Below are 25,537 nucleotides of genomic sequence, written 5' to 3'. Positions count from 1 at the left end.
ACTGGTGTAGTGGTGGTCCTTTATTGTGCTTATTCTTGCAGTTAGTTGTCAGCTCTCAAAGACAAGGACAAGAAGAGTCAATTTTCTATAGACATTTTATTGATGAACAATTTTTTCTTCTTCTGTATAACATACTTTTTGCACAGTAAAATAAGGAAATTTTTACTCCATAAATAACAAAAATTAGCCCTTATATCTCAATCCAGTCAAACTCTATGTAAAATAGTTTGTTCTATATTTACATTCCGTACCAAAATATGAAACACATGTTCAAGGTCGGCCAGTTCTCTCAAAACAGTTGTTTTATCTCCAAGGTAAGGTTCACATTAAAAAGGCAACATTCACACTTTGGAAGTCTGGTAGTGTAAGTTCACATTATTTAATATACAAATAGACCCAGATCCTGAAGAGCGACACATTCGGCCAAGCAAAAGCTCTTTGTTAAATCTTGCAGGGGAAAGACTCAACCTGCTCAGCTGGCTGAAAGTGACTCTGAGGAAATGCGGGAAAGAAAGGACATATGCCTCCTTCTCTACTGAAATATATTCAAGCAGAAAGATTTGCAGGACAGGAAGATTTAAAAACAACTTTCCCTTGTAAGGGATTGTGGATATGTCAGCTCTTAAATGACATCAGTCTTCCTAATTTACTAGTGCTCAGCAGAAAGAATGAGTTGCATTGGACTGACAGTCAATTAATGGGGGTCAAAATTCTCTTTTGGTAATTAACCTACATCCAAGGCCGTGACAGTCTCCCAAGACCTCAACTCATTTCAAGAGGAATGAATTCCCTACTTTTCAGTGTAATTTTACTTGCTGCATACTCCAGCCAAAAGCTATCCTTCCTCCTTGTAATTATTTGAAACACTAGAAAAATGTATTCCTGAAGTATGACTTGCCTCAACTTCTAACTGAAATGCTATAGACTTGAACTACCAGGGTAAAAAAAAGACTGCAAGACTAATTTACTTCCATAAGCAAACATGCTTAATTTAAAAAATTTTAAGCATTAATGTGGACATGATATACTGAAAATGTTTCTGCTACAGACAAGCTAACTCATTTATCTCTTTGCACTATTTCCGGGGCTCCTGCTGGTCTACTCTGGTGAAAACAAAGGCTTATTTGGGCTATATTTCAAAATTTTCACATGTAAGAGATGCAACAGGATGGACTTGCCACAATATGGTCAGGACACCTAAAGTAGCTGCCTGCAAACTTTGTACTTGTTTAAAACCAATACCAACTTTTACGCAGGAAACTACGCTTAAGGCTACATAACTGATTGGTTTAAGCTACAATTTTAGCTGTGTTGTACGCTCAGAAATGGCTTATGCTTCCTACTGTATTTATTTTGCTCTTAAAAACCTGAGACGTGTTTCTACTTAATTCATCTTAAGATTTGGAAGTTCACAGCAGGCTAGAAGCTAAAGTCAAAGACAAACAGAACTGAGGTAGTCAGTTTTACTCAAATATTCTTTTTGACAGTCACCAATTCATTCTCACTTTAAATTGAACTTGACACATTTCTTGGCCATTCCAATACAGCTACAGCTGCTAACACACTGACAGGATACAACATGTTGGATTTTGCCTACTAAAGTACCTTCCCCCCGGCAACTCCCCAAAGTCACGTCCAGTTCTGCAGTTCACAGCCAGTTGAAGGGCTGCACACCAAAGAAATTACGACTGAAATCTCAGATTATTAAGGCAGTAATAGTTTTACTTCACTGGATTCACTGATGCAGTTACTCAGCAGGTACCCGTGAATCTGACCACAAGAGCTCTGACAGGCAGACAGATTTTTCCCTGTAGGTACAATGCAATACAGCCTCTTTCTTTAATTAACGCATACAATTCAAAAGTAGGTAAGCATTGACTTTTTAAGCCATCTTTCAGTTAATTCTCAGGAAGAGAGAATAAAAGAAGAAAAGCCCTCAAGATAAACAACTGTGTAGAAGATAAAAATATTCACTTAAATATGACAAATATCACACACAGACAGCAGACTAGCATATCAAATACAAAGCACAATAAATTAACACCAGTAAAAAAGTTTGACAGTTATAAAGTTAACCAGAAAGTTCAGACAGTGCAAATATCTCACAGTAAGAAAGATTTCTTTTCAAGTATCAAAAGCATTGTTGTTGAGTGATACCATTTAAACTGTATTATTGCACAACAGACAAAATACAATATCAACCTCTGGGACCCAGGATGTATTTTCAAACCTTTATGTTTTCAAGGAATAAATTTACACCTACTGTTGACTGTGCATATATTAAAATAATCAGCGTTCACTTACTAATCTGAGTGTTTCTTAATTCAAACTTGTACACATTTCAAGCATTTGATTCCTAATTTGTATTGCTTCTCAGAAACACCTGTTTAAGGCTAGCCTAGGCCTTGTATAATTCAAAGCAAACTTAACCTGCAGTTAAGAAGGGGAACTAGCCCAGTGCAGGGTACTCTCTCAACTGTGATGCCTTCAGACAGTTTTAGGTTGCAGCTCATTTACCTCAGCAGTGTCATAAGAGTTTCTTTAAATTAAAACAAGTCCAGTAGGCACAAAGATTTTCTTACAATTACAATAGAAGTCCTATTATTAAACAAGTTTAATTGTAGCTAAATAAATTTTACTCCATATCCCTTCCATCCTCCTGCCTTTCATTTTAGCAAGGGATCTAGTCACTGACAATTCTAACATCACAGCACACTTAAGAAGCAGAGTAACGTCATCCTTCTCCCCATACTTGTATTTTTTTAGTGCACTGGGCACACCTGCTCCCTCAAGTTTAATACTTTTCCAGGAATGAAAACTATCCTAACAGGACAGACAATGGAATGGACCACATAAAAGTTTCTTTTACTCCAAAAAGGATTATTTGTAACACATTATATAGTCAGAAACAAATAAAAACATCCTTACAAGTGTCCTATAGAGCAGCTGTCCTTAGCAAGACAAATTTTGCTCATTTTCTTCCTCATATGTCTTGTCCATCAAGTGATTAATTTTGTACCAAGGTGTGCCCTCGTGTGGTTCAAAATGTCTGATTCTCTAACTTATTACAAATACTCAAATAATCCATAGTATTTGGAATAAGATTAGACTTTTCTTTACACATTCAATATAGTTTTTGGTCTAGAGAAGTCAATATGGTCCTGTAAGCTGCCACTGCTACTGGTTTGGCTTTCAACAAAAAGTGAGAACAGCTGCATTTAGGTTCATACTATTTAAAAAATAATAATGCCATTATTTAAGAAACAAACCAACAAAATTAAAAATAATCACAAAACCTATCGCAATTTTACAGACTGGGTGTCAGTACTGAAATGCATTTGCCTAGCAAATTGCTCTGAGAATATTCAAACATTTGATGTATTAATTTTCACAGTAGAACTGGCACATGCTAAATGAGAATGGGATTTCTAGACAGTTGTTTTGGTCACCAGTCTGAAATTCCACTTTGTGCACATAGGAAGGTTTAAGCAAAACCCAAGAATTAGCCCCTTTACCACAAACTAGCATGACTTCTGAGAAGCCTCCAAGCTGCAGAATCCAGTTGTGGAGACAACTGCCAACCACTGGTCTATCCCATTAAATTACTTCTCCCCCCCATAAACTGTAAGAATTGACAAAACAAACAAAAAAATTCCCACACCTGTTTAGGCCTGCGTTATTAGCAGTAATGACAACCGATTTTTACATGGCTTTTGACTAAACCACTGAGGTATATTTCCAGTTTGAGGATGCTTTGCTACCAGTCACACAGAGGACATAACAAAAAAAACAACCTTCAGTTCTATTACAGAAGAGTTCTCACTTCAAATCTTGACCAAGTTGCCAGGTAGTCTAACACAGTTGGCATAGTGGATCTTGTTACTGCGTCAGAAAAATCAAAGGTTGCAATTCAGAAAAATACTGGCACTTATTGAGATGACAAGGTAAATTTTCCTCCTCTCAAACTGCTTTTATCAGTACCTCCCTGACTACCATCTGCACCAATACTTGCCAGGAGAGACGAGGTTCAGCAGAAGACAGCTGCCTGCAGAGACAAAAAACTCAATGCTCCACAATAAGGAGTGCAACATGATGGTATATCATTCTGGAACATCTTCTTGCCCCATGCTTAACTCTATGCGCAGAGAAATAATCCTGTTAGCAGGGGAATTAAGTTAGCCATCAATAGCCAAAGGGTTACAACCAGGCTAGATGAGCAGGAGCATAAGTCTAAAATAAAAAACAAAACACCATAAAGCTTATAAATTTTATATTTAATGAGAAGCTAAAATAATAGATAGAACACTAAAAAACACTGAAGAGCAAAAATATATTTGCAGTAGTCTGCACTGATTTATTCTAGCTTTCAAGGCTAGGAATTCAAACCAGCCAAGTAACATGATTATTCGTTTTATAAATAAATAATTTTCTGCATTACTTCACTAATAGCAATTAGGAGAACAAATGAGAAAAATTTATCAGTATTGCAAGAGAAGAACAGGAAGTTCCCTATAACATGACTGGGGAGAAGCAGCATTTCAAAACCAAAGACTCTTAAAAGACTGGTTTATGTCTACTTTTGATCTGTATGGCTGTAAGTCATATAAAAACCCAAGCCACAAAACACCAAGCTGGAGAGGAAAGGAAAAAAAAAAACCACAAAAAAAACAGCGGGGGAGGGCAGGGGGACACAACACCAAACCCAATACGTGAGTCAGGGAGTTTGTCCATATGGTATGGTAGGTAATCACACAGCCATGAGGCTTAAGAAAACTACAAGCATAAATATAAACTTGCACAGATAAACTTTTACAATACATACACACACACACGTGTATGCGTTTGTGAGAAACACCAAGCATGAATTCAAATAGATGCTAGAAGATGCAAATCTCCTAGGTTACAGCCTTCTCGTGCTAAAATCTAACTTATAGGAGCCATTCCACCAACAATTGAAATGTTGCCATCTCAGAGACAGAACAAAACTATTTGAAATGGTACAAGTAAACCCAAGTGCACCACTTTGAAAAAAGAATCAAGCGTGTAAGTAAACAGGTTTATTTTTTCCTTGAAAACTGCAGTAGAGACAGCACATCCAACAATTAAAGAATTAGTTAAAGGCTTAAAAACAAGCCACTAGTGCAAAATAACGTAAAGACTGTTCTCTTTCATCAGTTGGCTGTTTAAAAAGCCACCTGTTCTTGACAAAACATTAACTGGTAGTCAGTAAATTAGGGTTTTTTCCCTCCCTCAAAAAGCAAACTGACACCTATCTTTTGTGTTCTGGATTATAGCATTAACATTGTCAATGGAAATTTATACAAGCGAGAACTCACTTTCCACCAAGGTGATAATTTTGGAGGTTATAAAAATGACACAGCCTTCAAAACACAGACCAGGTTTTCTGGTAAGGTGCTAAGGCTAAAGCTAGATTTCTGGGACCATTAGCAGAAGGAAACATGACATGAACTAGTTATATTTCAGACACATTTCTCCTATGTTAGCCACTATCCTGATCCTGGAAACAAAAGCATGACTGCACAGCAAAAAGCAGGGCACCTTTGCCACCTTCCTTAACTCTTATGCCTAGGATCTTAGAATAGCCAGGCTATGGCTCTCCTTTCCAGTTCCCTAACAGTCAGAGCCAACACAAACCTTTAGAATTTTCAAAGGTTAATATTAAGTTTCAGTTCAGCAAATCATAAAGCAACTTACCAATTGGTGCAGCTCTTGTTAAGTTAGAAGCTGGAGGATCCCGCTCTGGGGGACAGGAGTCACAAAAGTCCAAACAGGCTGGGCAAATCAGATTCCCAACATGCATCCAACCATTCATCTGAATGCTCACAGTTAATACCTGACCTGAGCGGCTGCACAAGTACGCAGTGTCCTTGACCCAAACATGCAGTCCTTGTTCTCCACAAGAAACCTTAAAATAAAAGAATAAAAGTCAAGTCTGTATTACGATTTATCAGAAATGTGTTCTGGGGGTCGGAGGCTCTTTCAATAAGTAAATACTACATTCAGTAAACGCCTGGTATTCAGCAAACACCAATAAACATCTGGTATCATAAATTAATTCTAAGTATTTTAATGCACTCAGAGCAACTACTTGGTTCAAGAATGCTTTAAAGCACTGACTGTACTCTTTTTGTGCAATCATGCAGATCATCAACTGAGAATGAGTAAAATTCGGCTTCTGCTAATGACTACTTTTTTAGAGTTCTGCTGCTGATGGAAGTGACTCCTTTAGTGAGATAGTCTTGAAGAGAAGGATAATGAAAAAATAAGTGACATGTGCATAGTGCTTTCCACCTTTGAAAAACCAGAGTGACTAATTAACATTAAGCTTCAACAACAGCAAATTCCAACGTAAGTATTCCCACTTAGCTGTGGAGAAAGTGTTACAGGGATAAGACAGATGAAGTCCCTAGCAAGACTGGAAGTAACACACAAGGCATCCCAGTGGTCACACACTTAACTGGATGCGTGATCTAAACTACAGGCTTACGGTTGGAAGATATTTATTTTCAAAGCATGTCATATAATCTAGTGATTTAATTCAGAGAAGATCATACACAGTGTTGTCGCGATTTAACCCCAGCCAGCAACTAAGCACCATGCAGCCTCTTGCTCACTTCCCCCCCACCCAGTGGGACAGGGGAGAGAATTGGGGGAAAAAAAAAGTAAAACTCATGGCTTGAGATAAAGACAGTTTAATAGGAAAGAAAGAAAATAAAAAGGAAAGAAAAGGAAGAAAATAAAAATAATAATAATAATAATAAATAAATTATAAAAAAAATAATAATAATAAAATGACAATGATAGTAATAAAAGAATTGGAATATACAAAACAAGTGATGCACAATGCAATTGTTCACCACTCACCAACCAATGCCCAGTTAGTTCCCGAGCAGCGATCCCTGTCCTGGCCAACTCCCCAGTTTATATACTGGCCATGACATCACATGGTCTGGAATACCCCTTTGGCCAGTTCGGGTCAGCTGTCCTGGCTGTGTCCCCTCACGACTTCTTGTGCCCCTCCAGCCTTCTTGCTGGCTGGGCATGAGAAGCTGACAAATCCTTGCCTTAGTCTAAACACTACTCAGCAACAACTGAAAACATCAGTGTGTTATCAACATTCTTCTCATACTGAACCCAAAACATAGCACTATACCCAGCTACTAGAAAGAAAATTAACTCTATCCCAGCTGAAACTAGGAGAGTATCCACCTCTTATTCTATACCATTTACATCATGCTCAGGTCCCATACTTTCCAATACATCCCAACTAATCACCATCACCTCTCCTGTCCTTTATATATATATATATATACACACATATATGCACACATACACACACAGAGATATCATTCACTTAGTCTACAGGCCATTCCTATGAAATGTCTGTTGAGTTCATTTAGTCCATGACTTTGGGCTCCATCTGTCATACCAGTCTTTGTGGCAGGAGGGATGGTGCGAAATCCGCTCACTTGGCAGAGCGGGATGGGGCTTCGGTAGGGTGTGGCGAGTGGGTAGACATTGGACACAGCAGGAGGAGGCTGTGTAGTGTTGGACTGTTGCATGCTGGAGTCAGTTCTGGTTCCATCACTACTGCACTTCACTCAATCACTTCATTTTATCAAAGTTTATTCTTCCTTAATCTAAGTGAGTCTTACTGTAATACCATTGCTACAGCATATAAAAATTATAGTAATTATGACATACAGTGGCAGGGTTATATAGCAATTAACATCACACAATTTAATTTATTGGCTAGTCTCACCTAAAAATCAAATCCCCTTGAGGCATACATCGGAAGTCCCCATCCTTTCACATCACCCACCAAGTGCACCCAGATCCTTGAGCAAAAGCAATCCCACAAATAGGTCTGCCTTTGCCTGAGGCAGGAGTAACACAGACTGTATTCTCTAACATGTTTATTTTTTTTATGTGCACTACAGGGACTTTATCCCCTTCTCCAGTACGTAAAAGTTCTGATTGGGCAGGGCCAGCCCAATTGGCAGATCCTCTGGTGTTGACTAACCAGGGGGCTTTTGCTAAATGCATATCCCAATGTTTGAAGGTTCCACCACCCCTTGCTTTCAATGTAGTCTTTAACTGTCCATTGTATTGTTTGATTTTGCCGGATGCTGGTGCACGATAGGGGATGTGATATACCCACTCAATGCCATGCTCTTTGGCCCAAGCGTCCCTAAGGCTGTTTCAGAAATGAGTCCTGTTGTCTGACTCAATTCCTTCTGGGGTACCTTGTCGCCATAAGACTTGCTTTTCAAGGCCCAGGATGGTGTTCCAGGCGGTGGCATGGGGCACAGGATATTTTTTCAGCCATCTGGTTGCTTCCACCATTGTAAGCACATGGCACTTGCATTGGTGGGTTTGTGGGAATGTGATATAGTTAATCTGCCAGGCCTCCCCAGATTTGTATTTCAGCCATTGCCCTCCATACCACAGGGGCTTTAACCACTTGGCTTGCTTAATCACAGCACACGTTTCACGTTCGTGGATAACTTGTGCAATAGTATCCATGGTCAAGTCCACCCCTCCATCTCAAGCCCATCTATAGGTTGCATTTCTTCCCTAATGGCCTGAGGTGTCATGGGCCCACCAAGCCATAAATAGCTCACCCTTATGTTGCCAGTCCAGCTCCACCTGAGCCACTTCAATCTTGGCAGCCTGATCCACCTGCTTGTTGTTTTGGTGCTCTTCAGTGACCTGACTCTTGGGTATGTGAGCATCTACGTGATGTACTTTTACAACCAGATTGTCTAGCCAGGACACGATATCTTGCCACAGTGTGGCAGCCCAGATGGGTTTACCTCTGCGCTGCCAGTTGCTCTGCTTCCATTGCTGTAACCACCCCCACAGGGCATTTGCCACCATCCATCACTGGCCACTTTTCTCATTCAGCAATGTTTAACACTAGCTGGATGGCTTTCACCTCTGCAAACTGACTCGATTCACCTTCTCCTTCAGCAGTTTCTGCGACTTGTCATATAGGACCCCATACAGCAGCCTTCCACCTCCGATGCTTTCCCACAATATGACAGGACCCCATCAGTAAATAGGGCATACTGTCTCTCATTTTCTGGCAGTTTATTATACAGTGGGGCCTCTTCAGCATGCACCACCTCCTCCTCTGGCAACATTCCAAAATCTTTGCCTTCTGGCCAGGCTGTGACCACTTCCAAAATTCCTGGGTGAGCTCTTTGTGTGATTAGTGCAACCCACTTACTCCACGAGACATCAGTTGCGTGATGTGTAGAGGGAATCTTCCCATTGAACATCCAGCCCAGCACCAGCAGTTGGGGTGCTAAGAGGAGCTGTGTTTCAGTACCAACCACTTCTGAGGCAGCTCAAACTCCTTCATATGCTGCCAATGTCTCTTTTTCAGTTGGAGTATAGCAAGCCTCAGATCCTCAATATCCCCTACTCCAAAACCCTAGGGGTCAGCCTCAGGTCTCCCCAGGTGCTTTCTGCCAGAGACTCCAGGTAGGGCCATTTTCCCCAGCTGCGGTATAGAGCAGATTTTTAACACCTCATCCTGCCCAGACTGGCCAAAGGGCTACTGCATGAACAATCCCCCATTTAATTTGTTAAAACTTTTGTTGTTGCTCAGAACCCCATTTAAAATCATTCTTCTTCCAAGTGACTTGATAGACATGGCTTACAACCAGACTGTAATGTGAAATATGCATTCCCCAAAAACCCACAACACCTTAGGAAGCTTGTGTTTCCTTCTTACTAGTCAGTGGAGACATATGTGTTATTTTGTTAATCACATCCATCGGGATCTGACAATATTCATCTTGCCATTTTATTCCTAAAAACTGGATCTCCTGTGCAGGTCCCTTGACCTTACTTTGTTTTATGGCAAAACCAGCTTTCAGGAGGATTTGGATTATTTTCTTCCCTTTCCCAAAAACTTCTTCTGCCGTGTTGCCCCATACAATGACGTCATCAATGTATTGCAGGTGTTCCAGAGCTTCACCCTTTTCCAGTGCAGTCTGGATTAGTCCATGCAAATGGCAGGACTATGTTTCCACCCCTGGGGCAGTCAATTCCAGGTGTACTGGACGCCCCTCCAAGTAAAAGCAAACTGTGGCCAGCACTCTGCTGCCAGAGGGATTGAGAAAAACGCATTAGTAGTATCAATTGTGGCATACCACTTGGCTGCCTTTGACTCCAGTTCATATTGAAGTTCTAGTATGTCTGGCACGGCAGCACTTCATTCAGGCCACAACAGTCAACTGTTAGTCTCCACTCTCCATCAGACTTTCACACTGGCCACATGGGACTATTAAAGAGGGAGTGAGTTTTACTGATCACTCCTTGGCTCTCCAGTCAATGAATCAGCTTATAGATGGGAATCAGGGAGTCTCAGTTCGTGTGATATTGACGCTAGTGCACCATTGTGGTAGCAATTGGCACTTGTTCTTCAACCCTCAGCAACCCCACAATCAAAGGGTCTTGAGAGAGACCAGGCAGGGCAGACAGCTGTTTAATTCCCTCCGTCTCCAAGGCACCTATACCAAAAGCCCGCCAGTACCCCTCTGGGTCCTTAAAATACCCTCTCTTGAGGTAGTCTATGCCAAGGATGCACAGAGCCTCCAGGCCAGTCACAATGCGGTGTTTCTGCCACTCATTCCCCTTTAGGCTTACTTCAGCCTCCAAAACAGTTAACTGTTGGGATCCCCCTGTCACACCAGAAATACAGATGGGTTCTGCCTCTTTATAACTTGATCCCATTAGAGTACGCTGTGCACCGGTGTCTACTAGAGCCTTGTACTCCTGTGGGTCTATGTGCCAGGCCATCGAATCCACACAATCTAATAAACCCTGTTGTCCCTTTCCTCCCCCTGGCTGGAGGCAGAGCCCCTCTAAATCTGGTCAGAGTATTCGTCACTCACTTCTTGTAAAACTGACTTAGAAATCCCTTCAGGAGGATCAGAAGTAAGATCAGCCGTTCTACTCTGTCTGGAAACTGCAGCAGCACAGAAGAATCCCCTTTTGTGGATGTTTTTCCTCACAACTCATATACCCATGCATCTAGGGTCAAGGTAGGTTTTCCATCCCACTTCCTCATGTCCTCTCCATGGTCACGCAGGTAAAACCAGAGGGTATCCTATGGTGTGTACCTTCTATATTCTCTCTATTGAGAAGAGGAATGCTCACTCCTAATAGCTGAGATACTGGTCCATACTGGTAGGGAATACGACTTTTCAATCAGTTTGGTCAGTTTTTCAGACTTTTTGGACAGTTTTTCCACAGCTGAGCACAGGCTTATAGGGAGGAATAGAGATTTTCTTCATACTGCTGGCGTTGGCGAGCCATTTCACCCACCATTGGTGCCTGTTTGTCTTTCCAGGTCAGTACTGGAAATGGGTCGACATACGACAATGGTGTGCTCCATACAAACTTCCGCCATGCGCGTCGTGTGCACTGGACTTCATCTGGATCTCTGGGTAATTGCACGTTGTACGGGTGATAAAAAAAATCATCTCTAGCATAGCTAATTCCCTCAGGTACTGGATACCTCTCTCCACAGTGGTCAACTTGCCTGGTTGACATATAACATCTTCCTTGAAGGGGTACCTTTCCTTCACTCTTGACAGGAGTCGCCTGCAGAGGCTGAGGGCTTGCGTCCATTTTCTGATTGCCTTGCCAATGCCACCTTCCCTAGAAAGTGATCCCAGCTGCTTGGCTTCCCTACCCTCTAGTTCCAGGCTACTAGCCCCATTGTCCCAGCATTGGAGCAGCCAGGTAATAACGTGCTCACCTGGTTGACAGCTGAAATCTTTTCGCATATCCCGCAACTCACTCAGGGATTGCGATCAGGTGATTACCTCTGGTTCTGCCTCTTCCTCCTATTCTCGTGATGACCCTGGTTCAACTTCATCCCTTACTAAGCAAAATGATTTTTTGGTGTATTTCTTCTTCTGCATTTGGGAGACTGATACTGGCACAGGTTGGTTCTCTGGTTCAGCTGCAGTGCCTGTCTCAGGGTTTGGAGTAACCGCCACGCCTGTCATTTTGTTGTCAGATCCAAGAGACATTCTCTTCCCCTTGAGGGTACTGAATAGTGTTGAACAGGGCTTGGTAGACATGGGCCGGGCCCCAGCACATTGCAGTGATTTGTCTCTCTCTGGAATTGCCAGGGTGAAAGCATACTTTTTTCAAATACTTTACTAGTTTTTCCAGATCCCGCACTTGTTCAGGGTAAAGTTCCAAAACACTGGAGATGCCCACTGTCCCAGGTACTTGCCCATTCTATGCCACACACCCTGCCACTCATAATTATGCAGCCTCTGGGCAGATCTCTGGGTGATATTCTTAAATAGTTGTTTAACCCTAAACAAGACCTGAACCCCATTCAGGAACACACTAGTTCCTAGCAAGACCATGCTGGTTTCAACATCCCAAGGATATGCAAAATTTTCAAAATTCTCAAACACTATAGTAATTAGCCTGGAGGAGAAGGGGAAGGTAAAGAAAGGTGTCTTGCCCATAGATTGGCTCTCGGAGGAGAAAAGGTAAAGGGTGTAATTATTAATATTTTCCGACAGATGGCTCCCAAAGTATAGAGGCGATGACAATGCTGAGTACAAATACCAGATTAGTCCCATGACCGATAATTTTATCGTACCATAAGCCAGTGTTACACAGTACAGCAAAGCAAAAACCTTAATCCATCTCCCATGGATGATAAGCAGCAGCACAGGGACTATATACAGCAAGCAAGGTGATACATAACACAACTCTAAGGAGTGCCACAACTCTAAGAGCCAATAAAGCAACACTGTGACCAGCAACTATTGAACTAATATAATGAATGCTTATAACAAATTTGTTTTAACACACTCTGGTCAGACCTGTCATTATCTCAACCCTTTAGGCCCCACATTGGATGCCAAAAAGGACACTACTTAGCAACAACTGAAAACATCAGTGTGTTATCAACATTCTTCTCATACTAAATCTGAAACATAACACTATACCAGCTACCAGAAAGAAAATCAACTCTATCCCAGCCAAAACAAGGACAAGTGTCCAGGTGCAAAGTTCTAACAGTCATAGCCTACATTTTATGCCTGACTTTTCCCTTTAGTGTTATTTTAAAAAAATAAAAATAAAACCCCAACACATACTTACTTGATAACATCCACTACCCCAGTCAGGGTAGCTGAGTTTCCTCCTGCACTGTTCCATGACAAAAGCAGATTTCTGAATAAGACATACAGAGTTTGGTCCATATTTCTCTGCACCATAGTTTTTGGTAGGATCTAAGGTAGAAAGAATATACTGAATTGCAACTTACTAGCAGAACAGAAAGTCCACATCAACTTAATATGCTATAATTAGTCAGTGTCTCCACATGCAATTCAAGGCTTACTTTTGGAATCTTTCAGACTGTTAATCATTATATTCAAGACAGCATAATACGCAAATTGATAAAGTGGGAAGAAACCCAAGATTAAAAAAACAAAAACAAAAAACCAAAAACCAAGCACTTTCCATCAGAACTATGTGGATACGCTTGCCCCCAGGGAGTGCTGGCTCTGGTGGCTTGAGGGCAGAGAGTGTTTCTTTGTTTGTTTTTTAGACAACTGCACAGACAGGTAATATCCTACAGCATTCTGGAGCTCCACAATATTGAACATTCATGCACTACCCTAGGAGACATGCCCATGTTCTGGTAATTTGCAAAGCTCCTTGCCTTGAACAAAAAACCTATAAAGGTGGAAAATGGAACCATTTTTCAGAGACTCAAAAAACAACCAACCAACCCACCCCCACCCTGTGTCTTATGTTTGGATCATTTGGGGTCAATTTCTGTTCAGCTTTTATGCAGTTCTTGTATTAGATGTGTTTCCTTCCTAGGCATACAAGGTGGTTGTGCTGTGCTTCTCACCTCAGCCCAGCTTTTACACAGCCAGTAGTGTAAAACTAATTTCATATCCATTTAGTTTGGATGTATAGCAAGTCCACTCCAGATTAACAAAGGTAGTCTTTTAAATACCATACTGAAGTCCTGAAAACTGACCTGGCTGGTTTTCAATTATTCTACAGTCCGAGCTGCGTTGAAATTCACCACTTAAATGCCAACTGAATTCTTGACTAAAGGGACAATAGTCAGCAATTTCTACTGAGCCACCGTAATAAGGCAATTCTTCTGCTGGTACTCCATTAAGATTGTCAAAATACTACAAAACAAAATAGGTAGTGAAGCAGTTTGTGCAAAGACAGGCGTACAACTGTTTTTTAAATAGAACCAATCACTATATCTGTAAGAACATCAACTATTACTCCTCAAGAATGCTATTAACAGCAACCTGCAATACCCATGAACCAGATGAGCCAGAAGTATTTAAGAGTACATAAATAATGCAGAGAGATTCACATTTGCACGTATCATTCCCCACCCCTTTCCCTGCCCTTCCTTTGCAATCATAGCATTCTCTGGGATGAAACAGAACAAATTTCTTAGTGTGCAGTGACACAAGGCAGCAGACTGGGTGAAGAAATACCTCAAACAAAACTTTCTGGGGGACTTCTGTTATACAGCAACATTTCCATCTTATATTTTGCTAGATGGCCAAGCAACATCCTTATTGTTATATTAAGATCACAAGGCTTTTTTTCAGCCTCCAGACTCCTTATAATAAACTAAACAGACATTTTTCACAATACCCATTCTTGTCTACTCATTCAGAAGAAAAAAATGAACAATATAATCACCTGGCTGCAAAGCACAAGAGTGAAACAACTTAGTTATTTGGTAAAGTAAGATCCATTATACCTGATATTCCTGAGGTAACTGCTTTGGAAACTTCTGCAAGTTGCACACTGCTACTGCTCTTTGGTCCTGTCTGCAGGTTAACTGCAAAGGATTACTCCTCAAAGTGTCGCAGTATGGACTGATTAACTGCCTCCTCGAAGAAAAAAAAAAAAAAAAAAGAATAAAAATCACATTAGATCACTTTAACTGCTTTTCGTAGTTTAACTAAGCAATCTGTCAAGACTGTCTGTTCCCACTCTCCCCCACACTTGGTCAATCACACAAAGAAGAACTGACTTCTTCTCAGGAGGCTAATTATTGTTATTTGTCTGGTTATGACCTTTCTAATTTAAAGAATATCAAGCCAGCAAACAAAGTTAAAATGCACTCACCTATTTAGTTTTAATGACATCGCTTTGTAAACTTTAAAGAAAAAAAACATACAAGCAAAACAGGCCCACCTACAGCTGTGCCCTAGAAATTTATGAGCATTGTAACGAACAAACAAAGAAGGCTTCGTTTTGAAGATGCCTATCATCCCCTTCTGTTGCTTTAAGTACAATCCAGTAACGCAAAATGACACAGGCTGCATTTTCAATTAAAAGGGACAAAATTACAAAGCAAACGCTTTTAAATTAAGTCCCTCCCCTCTTCTCTAAAGCATAGCCCTCTTATAGTATAAATGCATTCTACAGCCTAAGATGTTTAGCTCTGTATTTATTGGGTGGGATGCTTCTCCCCTTAATACATTTGGTGCACTCCTTCCTGGGTGCATTCTGAAGGTTCTCAGGACAGCACTCCTTGTTAATCTGTATGTACCTCTACTTCTTTTTACTGAGTTGCATTTGAAGGACAAATATAAACAAGCAGCAGGGTTTCTTCTTTATTTTTTTTAAACAGACTGTATTCTTACTTTTGTCTCTTTTGGTCGATCCAGAATTTACAGCTCTTCATTACAAAGTCACAGCCTTTATTGCGTCCCCAATCTAATTTCTCTGCCATGCTGTAATTTGCTTTATACCAGCTGTAAAGGTATTTTGGAATGAGAATATATTTACTTTGAAAATTAGTGTTCTGATTAATAAAAAAGCAGTTCAAAGAACTTCATATTATGCCTTAAGGTCTTCAAATGAAGAAAAAGGGAAACTGCATCCCTTTCTGTCTATAACAAAATATATTACAATTTCACTATTTTTAAAGTCACAATGAACTAAAAGAAAAATTTATTGCTTATTTGTTCAACAGCAATGCACCGTGATCTGCAAAGGAACAATGCACACAGAAAGATGACATTTTAGACAATTTATGCTTTCTATCTGCAAGAAGAGCTGAAAAAATAATCAATACGTACTGCATGCAACTGAGACAATACCTATATCAAGAAAAAAGTAACCAGACACTACGAACAGTACTATGCATTGCAATGCATATTTTTTTTAAGGCTAGATTAAGAATGGATGGGGTTTGAAAGAGATAAAGAAAAATTAACATACTAGGTATAACTCCTTGTCTAATTTAATGCTAATTATGCAGATTATCTACTGTGTTGCAGATGGATAAGCACAAGTGCATCAATTCCAAAAAAAAATCAAGTACAATGAAAACCAAACACAAATGAACTAAAAAAAACCCTCATTCTTATTAATTCTTACCCTGTGTCTTCCATCAATGCTAAAGTGATCCTGGAAAAGACTCGATTCTGTGTATGGGATCCAGTCATTGCTTCATTCTGAAAGGTAGCAGTTACTACTAGCAAGCCACTGAAAATCATTATTGTAAGAAAATGCCTCCTATGAAAAAACATTTTATTTCCAGTCCCTTCTTACTATTGACAATCAAATCCCAACCTCTTTCACAAAAGGTATCAAAAGTGCAACTGCCTTCCCCACTCCATCCTACAAAGCTTCAGAATTCCACAAGTCAGAAACCTCATTCCAAATTCCAGCTAAACCTTATTCATGACCAACGTGTACTTGTTTTTCTTCAGGCAAAATAAAACTCTTCCTTCTTCTAGCATATTTATCAGTAGCAATCACACCAAAGGGAGACAGAAGATGTGGTAAGATGAAAGCCAAGCTCATTTAATTTTCTTGTGCAAGGCTGATTTTTCGTTTTCCTAGAATTTCTAGTAGTCCTTTTCAGGAGCAAGGTGCACAGGACACATGACTAAAAGGAACACAGCACTCCGAAGGAAGATTTATTACAGTGGCAGTGGAATTTTCCATCTTGTTTAAAAATAAGCAAGTTCACACCAGAAGAGCAACTCCAGTCACCCTGGAGTTTCCTAATCATCTTATAAATGGCAATTTAACACCCGTGTCTTTTTCCCGCTCAGTCATTTCCAGCTGATAAACTTCAGGGTTACAGCAAAAGTCACTGACCCTTAATTACGCAACTCTGAGATTTCTATTACTGAAATTAATCTCATTTCTATTATTTCTTCAAAACATGTAGTTTTCCAGCCTTCCCTCTCCACTAGCGTGGTTAGGAGGAGTTACCACCAGCAGACTTAGTAGCGCCAAATTTGCTCTCTCTACAGTACTTAATGAGAGTTGGATCAAGACCAAAACCAAACTATACAAGTTACTTTCCAGATACAAACTTTCTCTGGAAAGGTGGAAAGGACACCAGTAATAATCTCCTTTTTGTTAATCCTATTCAATCCTTAGAATTACCCTCATTCTAATGGCAGTCTTTCCAGTTGGCTTTAAACTACTGTTCCACACCAAAGGTTACTGAAAAGCAGGAAAAGCTAACAATTTTGGTCTCAAAAAATACGCATTTTTCAAGATTACTTCCACAAGCAGGTCTGTCCTGAAGCATTTCCGTTCTTGCTTACCTCACTGCATACAACAATAACTAGAAAATGTTATCTCTGCCAAAAATATCACCAAACACAAAGCTATAAATAAAAATAGGCTTAAATGCCAGGAGGAAAATAAGTGTTTCCTTGATCAAATGAGGTTCTGGAATAGAGATGGCAAAAGCTAACCCCAGGGCACATGAATAAAGGTGAAGTCAAGATAATTAACTGACAGAATGATTAAATATTTGATGTATAAGAAGCAGAAGGTAACAAAGCTGAATTGACTCAAAGGAATACCCCCTCTCCCCTAAAAAGGCAGCATAACTTCTCAAAAGGAGAAAGGCCTGACAAAAGTAAGAGACATTTAGTTTTTTAGTAATCAGCTTATCTCAAACTCATACTCTGAGACTTAGCAATAAGGTAGAGAGATTTATCTAGAAATTGGACATTTAAGTATTTGTAGTTTAGTACTGTTTGTGATACATTTCAGTGAGGTTTGACACGTGCATTTTCAAGGCTCCAGTAGGTACCACCATAAACCTAAAAATAAAGGCGGGGGGAGCAGACATTCCCACATGCCCCTCCATTCCTAATATCAGCACTAACCTCCAACAATCTCTTCTCCCAGTGATTGAGCTCAGTACCCATGCCACCTTGATTTTCAAGCTCCATTCCCTCTAGAATTGGACAATTAAAATGTTTTCGAGCTTCTTCCTAGAAAGAAAACATTTCAACAAAATTCTCAAAATACTGAGACAGATACCCATATGCAGTCCTAATGTTCTAGAATTATCTTTTAAAATTATTTCAGCATTTCCCTTTTCTACCATCTTGTTTTCCTCCAAATGTGAAACACTTCTACTAGGAGGCTGACTAAGCCAGCAAGTACCCTGACACCAAGCCTAACAATCTGTCTACTTATCTCCTGGAAATAAATGACGGAAGTTTACAAGAATAAAACAGCAACAGAATTAGCTGAGAATAGCATGTACACACTAAAGACCATATAAAAAACAAAACAAAACAAAAAACCCCACACAATGCAGGAGCACTACAACCCTGCCTCTGTCAAACATTTCAGAGAAAAAACACTTTTTTTATTAGGAAACTGTATGTGTCAACTAGTTCTGCATGGGGAAGTATTTTCTGCAAAATATTTCAAAATCTTAAAAGGCATCACAGCAATGCTGTGGTCTCATGGCCAGGAGCCCAGTCTTTCCCAGTGTGGCACTACCCAGGAGCACCTTTAATGCTCTGAACGGTTTGACCAGCATGGCCAGTTTTCAAAACAGGGATAATTAAACCAAGTTTGCTTTATATACTGTGTTAGATTTAAAACAAACAAAAATATTATTTGTGGCCAAATATGATTAACACTGTACCTTATTTCCAATACCAATTTATTACACTTAAGCATATGTTCTGTTGGGAGCAAGGGGGAGAGTCAGAGGCGTGGGAAGCAAGAAAGATTTCCAGGAATACTTGGGGAATTTCTTTTTAAACATGACAAAGTGTTAACTGCATTATTTTGTAATCAATAAAATTAGAAAAAGATTAAAACAATGCTTTTAAAGAGAAAAGTAGAAAATAGGATGAGCTTATAAATGAGAAAAGCAGTGACAACGCTATCTGTTAAGGCAACGGGAATACTAGGTGTGTAAGTCTGCAGGAGAATATCTACAGAGTAGGATTAAGGAATCTGTTCAACATCAGTTTTGCTTACCCTTTTATAGTTTACTTCACAGTCCCTTCATTGTCTCTTACTACGTCAATTTATTTATTTCATACTGTCTGTCAGCCATTTTCCACTTTACTTCAGATACACCCTCTCAGCCAATTATACAGTCTCAGTCATATAGTTTTTGGCCCATACATTCAGGAAAAGGGTATTAAATGTTAGGTTATTACTTCTTAAAGAATAAGAAACACTTATGACTCGAGAATGTGATGGTAACCTTGGCATAAAAAGTTCAAAAGTTTAAGTTAATCCGCACTTACAACTACACGAGGTGTTATCAGAAGATGAACAGCATGGTGCAGCATTTTGCCACCACGTACGTCCCATAACCTCACTGCTTTATGAACGACTTTATTGCTCCACTGATACAAACCTAGACTGCAAGAAGAATGTTTTGGTTACAAATCTTTCCCACAAATACACACTACTGTGCAAAGATTTATTTCTGTAAGAAACAGAATCATGAATAACCTCTATACTTCCTCAAGCTTTCTTTAGTTTAAACTTATTATGCAACATTTCTCCTTTGTAAGATACGTGCTCATTATATACATAACTCTGATTTAATAAGCCAAAGTAAGATTATTAAAGAGAGGTCTGTAGACTCAAGACATATTTTCTACTCTAACCGAAAGTGTAAGAAATTAAATAAAAATCCTCGGAATTGCTATTATAATAAAGGAAGGTGAACAAAACCAAAAGCTCTCTACCCTTCCACCTCCAAAAAACCCCTGGAAGAACATTTCTACAGTATCAACTAAACAAAGAAAAAAAATGCAAACTGTTCACTCAAAAACAAGTCAGAGAAGTCACACAGCAGACTGCACACACTGTCAGTTCTGGATATCTATAAACCTTGAATGATATACGTCTTAAAAATGAACTGCACTGACATTAGACAGACTACAGAAAATACAAGCCTTAATTTAGTAAGTGTTCAGTAAGCATAGAAATTTAAGCACAGGTAATTTTAACGCTTAACTTCAAGCCTCCTGATAAATGAAAAGCTGCCTTAGTTTGTAATATATGTGGATAATAAAAGTGCTTAATGCCAACTTAAAGAAAGACTAAAAAAACACCACACACCAATGTTGGAACATAATAAAGGCAAAGCATTCTAATAATGGAATCGAGCTGGATTTTCAACAGGCAAGAATACATCCTAAAAAGGCAACATGAAAACATCCTTTAATGGGAGTACTGAGAGGTCCAAAAAAATAAAATACCTTTCATTAAAAGGAGGGAGTCCATCTGCGTATCTTGCTGTCAAAGGTTTTCCATCATCATCACGATAAAATGCAAAGAGTCCAGCAGAGAAACCCTTCAAGTTAAAAAGCAAGCACACAGAAACCTTTGGTAAGACCTTCACATAAAAAGTCAAATGCCATGAGTTATCACACCCACCACAGGTACACTGGAAGTACCACACTTAAAGGTGATTAACACACTAACTGAAGGAGGCAAAGAAAGAGCTTTCCTCCACCAAACATCCTTCTCTTGCAACAAGCTGGAGGTATGTGAGGAAGCAGGCACAAATTTCAGGGAAACACATTTTTTAACATCAACCCTCACCAGTGCATGGATGATCTCATGTTTCACTGTAGACAACATGCCAATGAATTCCTGAGCTTGCGTTGAAATCATATTTGGACACAAGTTAGCATACCCTGCTATTGGCCTGGAAGACAGTTTTAAAATTAAATTGTTTTCAGTAAAATACTAGCAAATTCAAACCATATTCACTTGACGAGGCAGAAGATTTAAAAGAAAACGGAGACTAATGTAAAAATAAGTCCTTCCAAACAACAAAAATAAGTCCTTCCCCCAATCATTTATAACTAGTCTGTTAACAATACAATGACTAGTTTACTGTTGAAATGGGGAGGAATGGGATGGGATCAATTCAGTATTCAGTATTCTGCACAGGTGTTAGTGACAACAGTGTACAGCTCTGAATTTAGGTAAGACAGTATAGAGGTACAAAGTGTCTGTTACAATGACTACAACAGAACTAGAAACAAGAGCCACATGAATAGAGTCCATTTGCATTCTCCTTTAAATTTGTGAAAGTATGACATTCACTTCAACAGAAACCAGATCTTGAGATAAAGTTTAGGCAGTAACCGTGGAGGATTAGCTTTGACTTAAATGCCTCAGCTTTGCAAGTTATCCACTATTTGATGGTTTTGCGGTTTTACGTAAATACAGCGCTTGTCTATTTCAATAATGACTTTTGCTTTGTTGTATTATGCAACAGGCAAAAAACTAAACTCCACATCTAAGCAATTAAAAAACTCAAAAGTTTAATTCAAAAAAAGAGTTTGTAACAGAGGGAATACTTGCCTGTCCATTTCAGCTTCCAGTTGGCAGTAGGCTGCATATGCAATGATATTTTCATGGCCACACCTTTCAGTAGTGAGAGCACTAACGTAAAGTACAAAGTCAGCATCTCGAACCCCTTCTTGGTCAGGTAAGCCAGTGGGTCCACAGAGCCATTCACTGCCATTGCACACCCTGCATTGCTTTGACAATGTTCAAACAGAACAGTTAATATACTTTAGCTGTGACCAAAATTTTGCATGAAAAAATGAAATTAGCTTGAAGCAAAAAATAAATCCCATTGTAAGACAGCAGAATATGACAAGAGTCCCTGTGAAAACAGTAAACAAAACCAGAGCCAAGGAATAACTTTCACATGACTAGCTCTTTTGACTTATTAGACACCAGGAAGGTGGTAGCTTTTGGGAAAAAAAGAAACAAAACCCAAGAAACAACAAAACAAGCCTGCCAAGCTAGATATCCCAAAATTAGCACCTACAAATTAAAAAAAAAAATTTGGCTCACAGAAAGAGTATACATAAGTAGCAATTGCATTTCACATGTAATCTGGTACATTTTTAATACTGTAGTTGAAACCTCAAGCCAAGAGAAAGAAAGAAATCTGCTGATCACATACTGTAGTTGAATCAAAAATTCATGCAAGAAAACAAGTTAGAAGCATTTCCTGCACCATGCTCCTGGCTCGGTGGATAACCTCTTCAAAAAAATCAAAACTTATTAATTCTGTGAAAATCTGGCTCATTGAATAAGGTGAATAATGAAGTGACTAGTAGCAATTTAACAAGCTTTGAATCTCATCCTCTCTGTACAGTTCATTACCACACAGACTTAGAGAATAGTAAACAGTCCAGTTTTACCTGACTTTTGGTTCAACAGCATAAACTAAAGAAACTCCCACTAACTCCAGTTGTTCTATTCTGTCACTCAAACTTAGTGCTCTCCTGCAAACAGGTCACTTACGCACAGTTAGTGATATTAACTTTTTTATTAATTTCCACAAACAATAACATTTCAAAGGTTAAGCAGCACTTGGATGGCTTAGCTTACCTGGAGGTGTTTCTCAGGAACTATAATCGGCCCACATCTTGTATGGCCTGCGCAGGCTGCTCGGCAGTATCTGTGAGGGTCAGCTTTCCTCCTTAAGTATTGGTTTGTTGCACACTGCCTTCAATCAAACATGAAAGACGGTCAGCACTGTTTTATTTTTAAAAAGAAACTGTAAAATAGTCTTACAGCACCCAGAAACACTGTAATACAGGTATTTAATGTAACTTCCCTTCAGTGGTGAGAAATGTCATTTATCCTGCTCTGGAAGACACAACATTTCCAGTTGTTAATGAAGTATCCACAAGTTCAAAAAGAGATTAGGAACAGGTTCATAAATGGGGGTACACGTGAAAGGAAATAGGTGGCATCTCTGACATAACAAATGTAGATGTTGATCATGGAAGGTTGGCAGATTTGTGTACTCTCCCTAAATAGCACCTGCTGCCACCACTGGGTCAGACAGGTGACTCATCTGATTCAGGAGGGCATTTCTTACACTCTCATTCTATTCTTATTTTAAAGACTATACAAGGCAGTGTTAAGTATCAAACATGGCAGGTGATTTTCAACAAACTTTCACATACCTGCTTAGTAATATAGTACCCATGGATTTGCGCACTTGAAATGTCTTCTCCAAATAAGATATAGCTTGTGGAAAAAGTTTGTTCTGAATAGAACAAAAATAAAAGTCACCCAGTAGCAGTGCAGACATAACCCACCTTAAAAGCATTAACTGCCAAGTTACATGAAAGTTGCTAGATGTTGTGGTACAGCAGAATAGCAAAAATCCAGACTTTCTAAGAAGTTCAATTGTTATCAATATCTTTAGGAAATATTTTGTTTCAGTATTCCCGTGTTTTGTTATTGGAACGACAAAATGAGAAGGGAGCCGGTATTAATTTAAATGTACAGCTTCAAAGAGGCTTTAAAAACTACGTACATATTGCTCACTGAAACCTTTGCAGCTTGGGACATAGCAAACACCTGTCAAATGACATTCAACGGAACATTGAAAGTATTTGGAATGGAGGCAAAATCTGCATACAAAGCCTTGGTTTCCTGGACTAGAGGATATGGAATTGCTGGTATTCAAAGACTTTAATTAAATTGGCCTTAAACTTAACTTCATCCATGTAATAAAACATGCCCAAACAAAAAGGGGAAGCAAGTATGACATACCTTTATAAGGTGTCTTTTCTCAGGTAGCAAACTACATTTAAAAGAGCAAAACAAAACAAACAGGCTTTAGTTAATAGGATTTCCATTCTCAGACACGGAGAAAAAAAAAAAAATTGCCACAACGTTATACTCACTCCTCAACGCTTCTGTCGTATATAGTCTTAATTCTTAGCTGTTGATCCACATTTCTCTTCAAGACGTGATTTTCCTTCAGAGGAACTTGATAGACAACCTGGCAGGGAGAGGAACAAGCCGCTGGATTAGGCGGCTCACCCGGACAGCCACACGGGCCGGCGCTCCCAGGCCCCTCGCCCCTTCCCGCCCTTCTCCTCACACACCGCCGCGCCGCTCACTGGGAAACCGCCGCCCTCACCGACGCCACGGATCACACCCGGGGGGGGGGGGGGGGGGCGCGGGGCCGGACCCCACACGGCTCGGCCCGGAGCAGCCGTGAGAGGACGGACCCAACAACGGGAGCGGGAAACGCAGGACCGCTCGCCCCCCTCCAACCCTCGGGGCCGCCTGAGGAACCCCCGCGGCGGCCCCACCTCCTCGCTGCCGGGCACGCGGTGCTGATAGGACGAGGAAGAGGCGGGAGAAAGGCCGGCGGCGCGGCCGCAGCCCAGCAGCAGCGCGGCGGTAAAAGCGGCGAGCAGCGGCCGGTAACACCGGTAAGGCCGGGGGCGCCCGCCGCCCGGCTCGGCGGCCATCTTCCACTGCCCTTCCGCCGCGTCGCCATGGAGGCAGCGCCCTTGGTAGCGGCCCCCGCCAATAGGAGAGCGGGGAGCGCGGGAGAGGGTGGGGCGGAGGCGACGGGCGCTCTGATTGGGCGCGGCTCACGGAGGGGCGGGGCAGGGGGGCGAGGAGGTGAGGTGAAGGTGAGGGAGAGCGCGCGAAGGCGCGCGCCGCAGTGCAACGAAGCGCCGTGCAGCGCAGCGCGATGCAACGCAACGCAACGCAACGCAACGCAGTGCAGTGCAGTGCAACGCAACGCAACGCAACGCAGTCCAGTGCAATGCGGTGCAACGCAATGCAACGCAGCATTCTGCAGGGCAGCGATGCAGCGTAATGCAATGCTCGCAGGGGCAACGCAGTGCTGTGCAGGTGAGCCTTCTGCACAGCGGTGCAGGGCAGGACTGCGGTGCGTGCAGGGAGCGCAGCGCAGAACAACGCAGTACTGCGTGGAGCAATGCAGCGCATATGGGTCAATGCAGCGCTGTGCCAACAACGCAGTGGATGCAGCGCAGCACAGCACTGTGCAGAGAAATGCAGTGCGTGCAGGGCAACGCAGCACTGTGCAGTGCGTGCAGTGCTGGGCAGTAGATTGCAGCGTGGTGGGGAGCAGCGCAGCACCGTGCAGAGCAACACAGGGCGATGCAGTGCTGTGTGGTGCAACGCAGTGCAGCGCAGTACAGTCAGATGCAATGCGCGGTGCGGCGCAATCCATGTAAGCGCAGCGCAGCATGATGCAATCCAGTTAGGTCCACGCAGCGCGATGGGGAGCTCTGCATCACACTGCTGCCCGAGATTCAGTGCACCCCACAGGGCTCTGGTTGCCTTGGCGCTGTTAAAGCCAGTTTTGGGTTGGGGGGCCAGATCCCCAGCTCGGCGAGGTCCCTCGTTCTCTCCG

At 41.0% G+C, this 25,537-nt stretch overlaps 1 protein-coding gene across 2 annotated transcripts; it reads right to left on the bottom strand.

Moving 5' to 3' along the window:
* Window positions 1-77: 77 nt before the first annotated feature.
* LMLN (leishmanolysin like peptidase) lies at window positions 78-24,633 on the bottom strand. Of its 2 annotated transcripts, none has more exons than XM_069780908.1 (17): window positions 24,456-24,633; window positions 24,042-24,139; window positions 23,908-23,938; window positions 23,313-23,395; window positions 22,729-22,846; window positions 21,685-21,863; window positions 20,914-21,019; window positions 20,568-20,662; window positions 19,602-19,719; window positions 18,210-18,317; window positions 16,450-16,526; window positions 15,711-15,821; window positions 14,819-14,951; window positions 14,063-14,222; window positions 13,171-13,301; window positions 5,716-5,926; window positions 78-4,230 (listed from the first exon to the last, which is right to left on the bottom strand). In XM_069780908.1, exons 1-17 carry the CDS (start codon window positions 24,615-24,617, stop codon window positions 4,136-4,138), a joined length of 2,016 nt encoding a protein of 671 aa, XP_069637009.1. In that variant the 5' UTR covers window positions 24,618-24,633; the 3' UTR covers window positions 78-4,135. The 2 variants fall into 2 exon arrangements, with proteins under 2 accessions (XP_069637009.1, XP_069637010.1); XM_069780909.1 differs by having other exon boundaries at window positions 14,819-14,948.
* Window positions 24,634-25,537: the final 904 nt, after the last annotated feature.

The sequence above is a fragment of the Haliaeetus albicilla genome, chromosome 4, assembly GCF_947461875.1.
Source record: "Haliaeetus albicilla chromosome 4, bHalAlb1.1, whole genome shotgun sequence".
In the NCBI taxonomy this organism is placed as follows: domain Eukaryota; kingdom Metazoa; phylum Chordata; class Aves; order Accipitriformes; family Accipitridae; genus Haliaeetus; species Haliaeetus albicilla.
The sequence above is the reverse complement of the archived record's forward strand: the minus strand, read 5'-3'. Positions and strand labels throughout refer to the sequence as shown.

What these genes read in the sequence shown, in the direction of transcription:
- LMLN (XM_069780908.1), bottom strand. Translation starts at nt 24,617, where the DNA reads ATGGCCGCCGAGCCGGGCGGCGGGCGCCCCCGGCCTTACCGGTGTTAC. An exon ending in CTCCCTCCTTTTAATGAAAG is followed by an intron (nt 19,720 to 20,567) that starts GTATTTTATTTT and finishes TTCTTCTTGCAG; the next exon opens with TCTAGGTTTGTATCAGTGGA. An exon ending in AATAATTGAAAACCAGCCAG is followed by an intron (nt 13,302 to 14,062) that starts GTCAGTTTTCAG and finishes TTTCTACCTTAG; the next exon opens with ATCCTACCAAAAACTATGGT.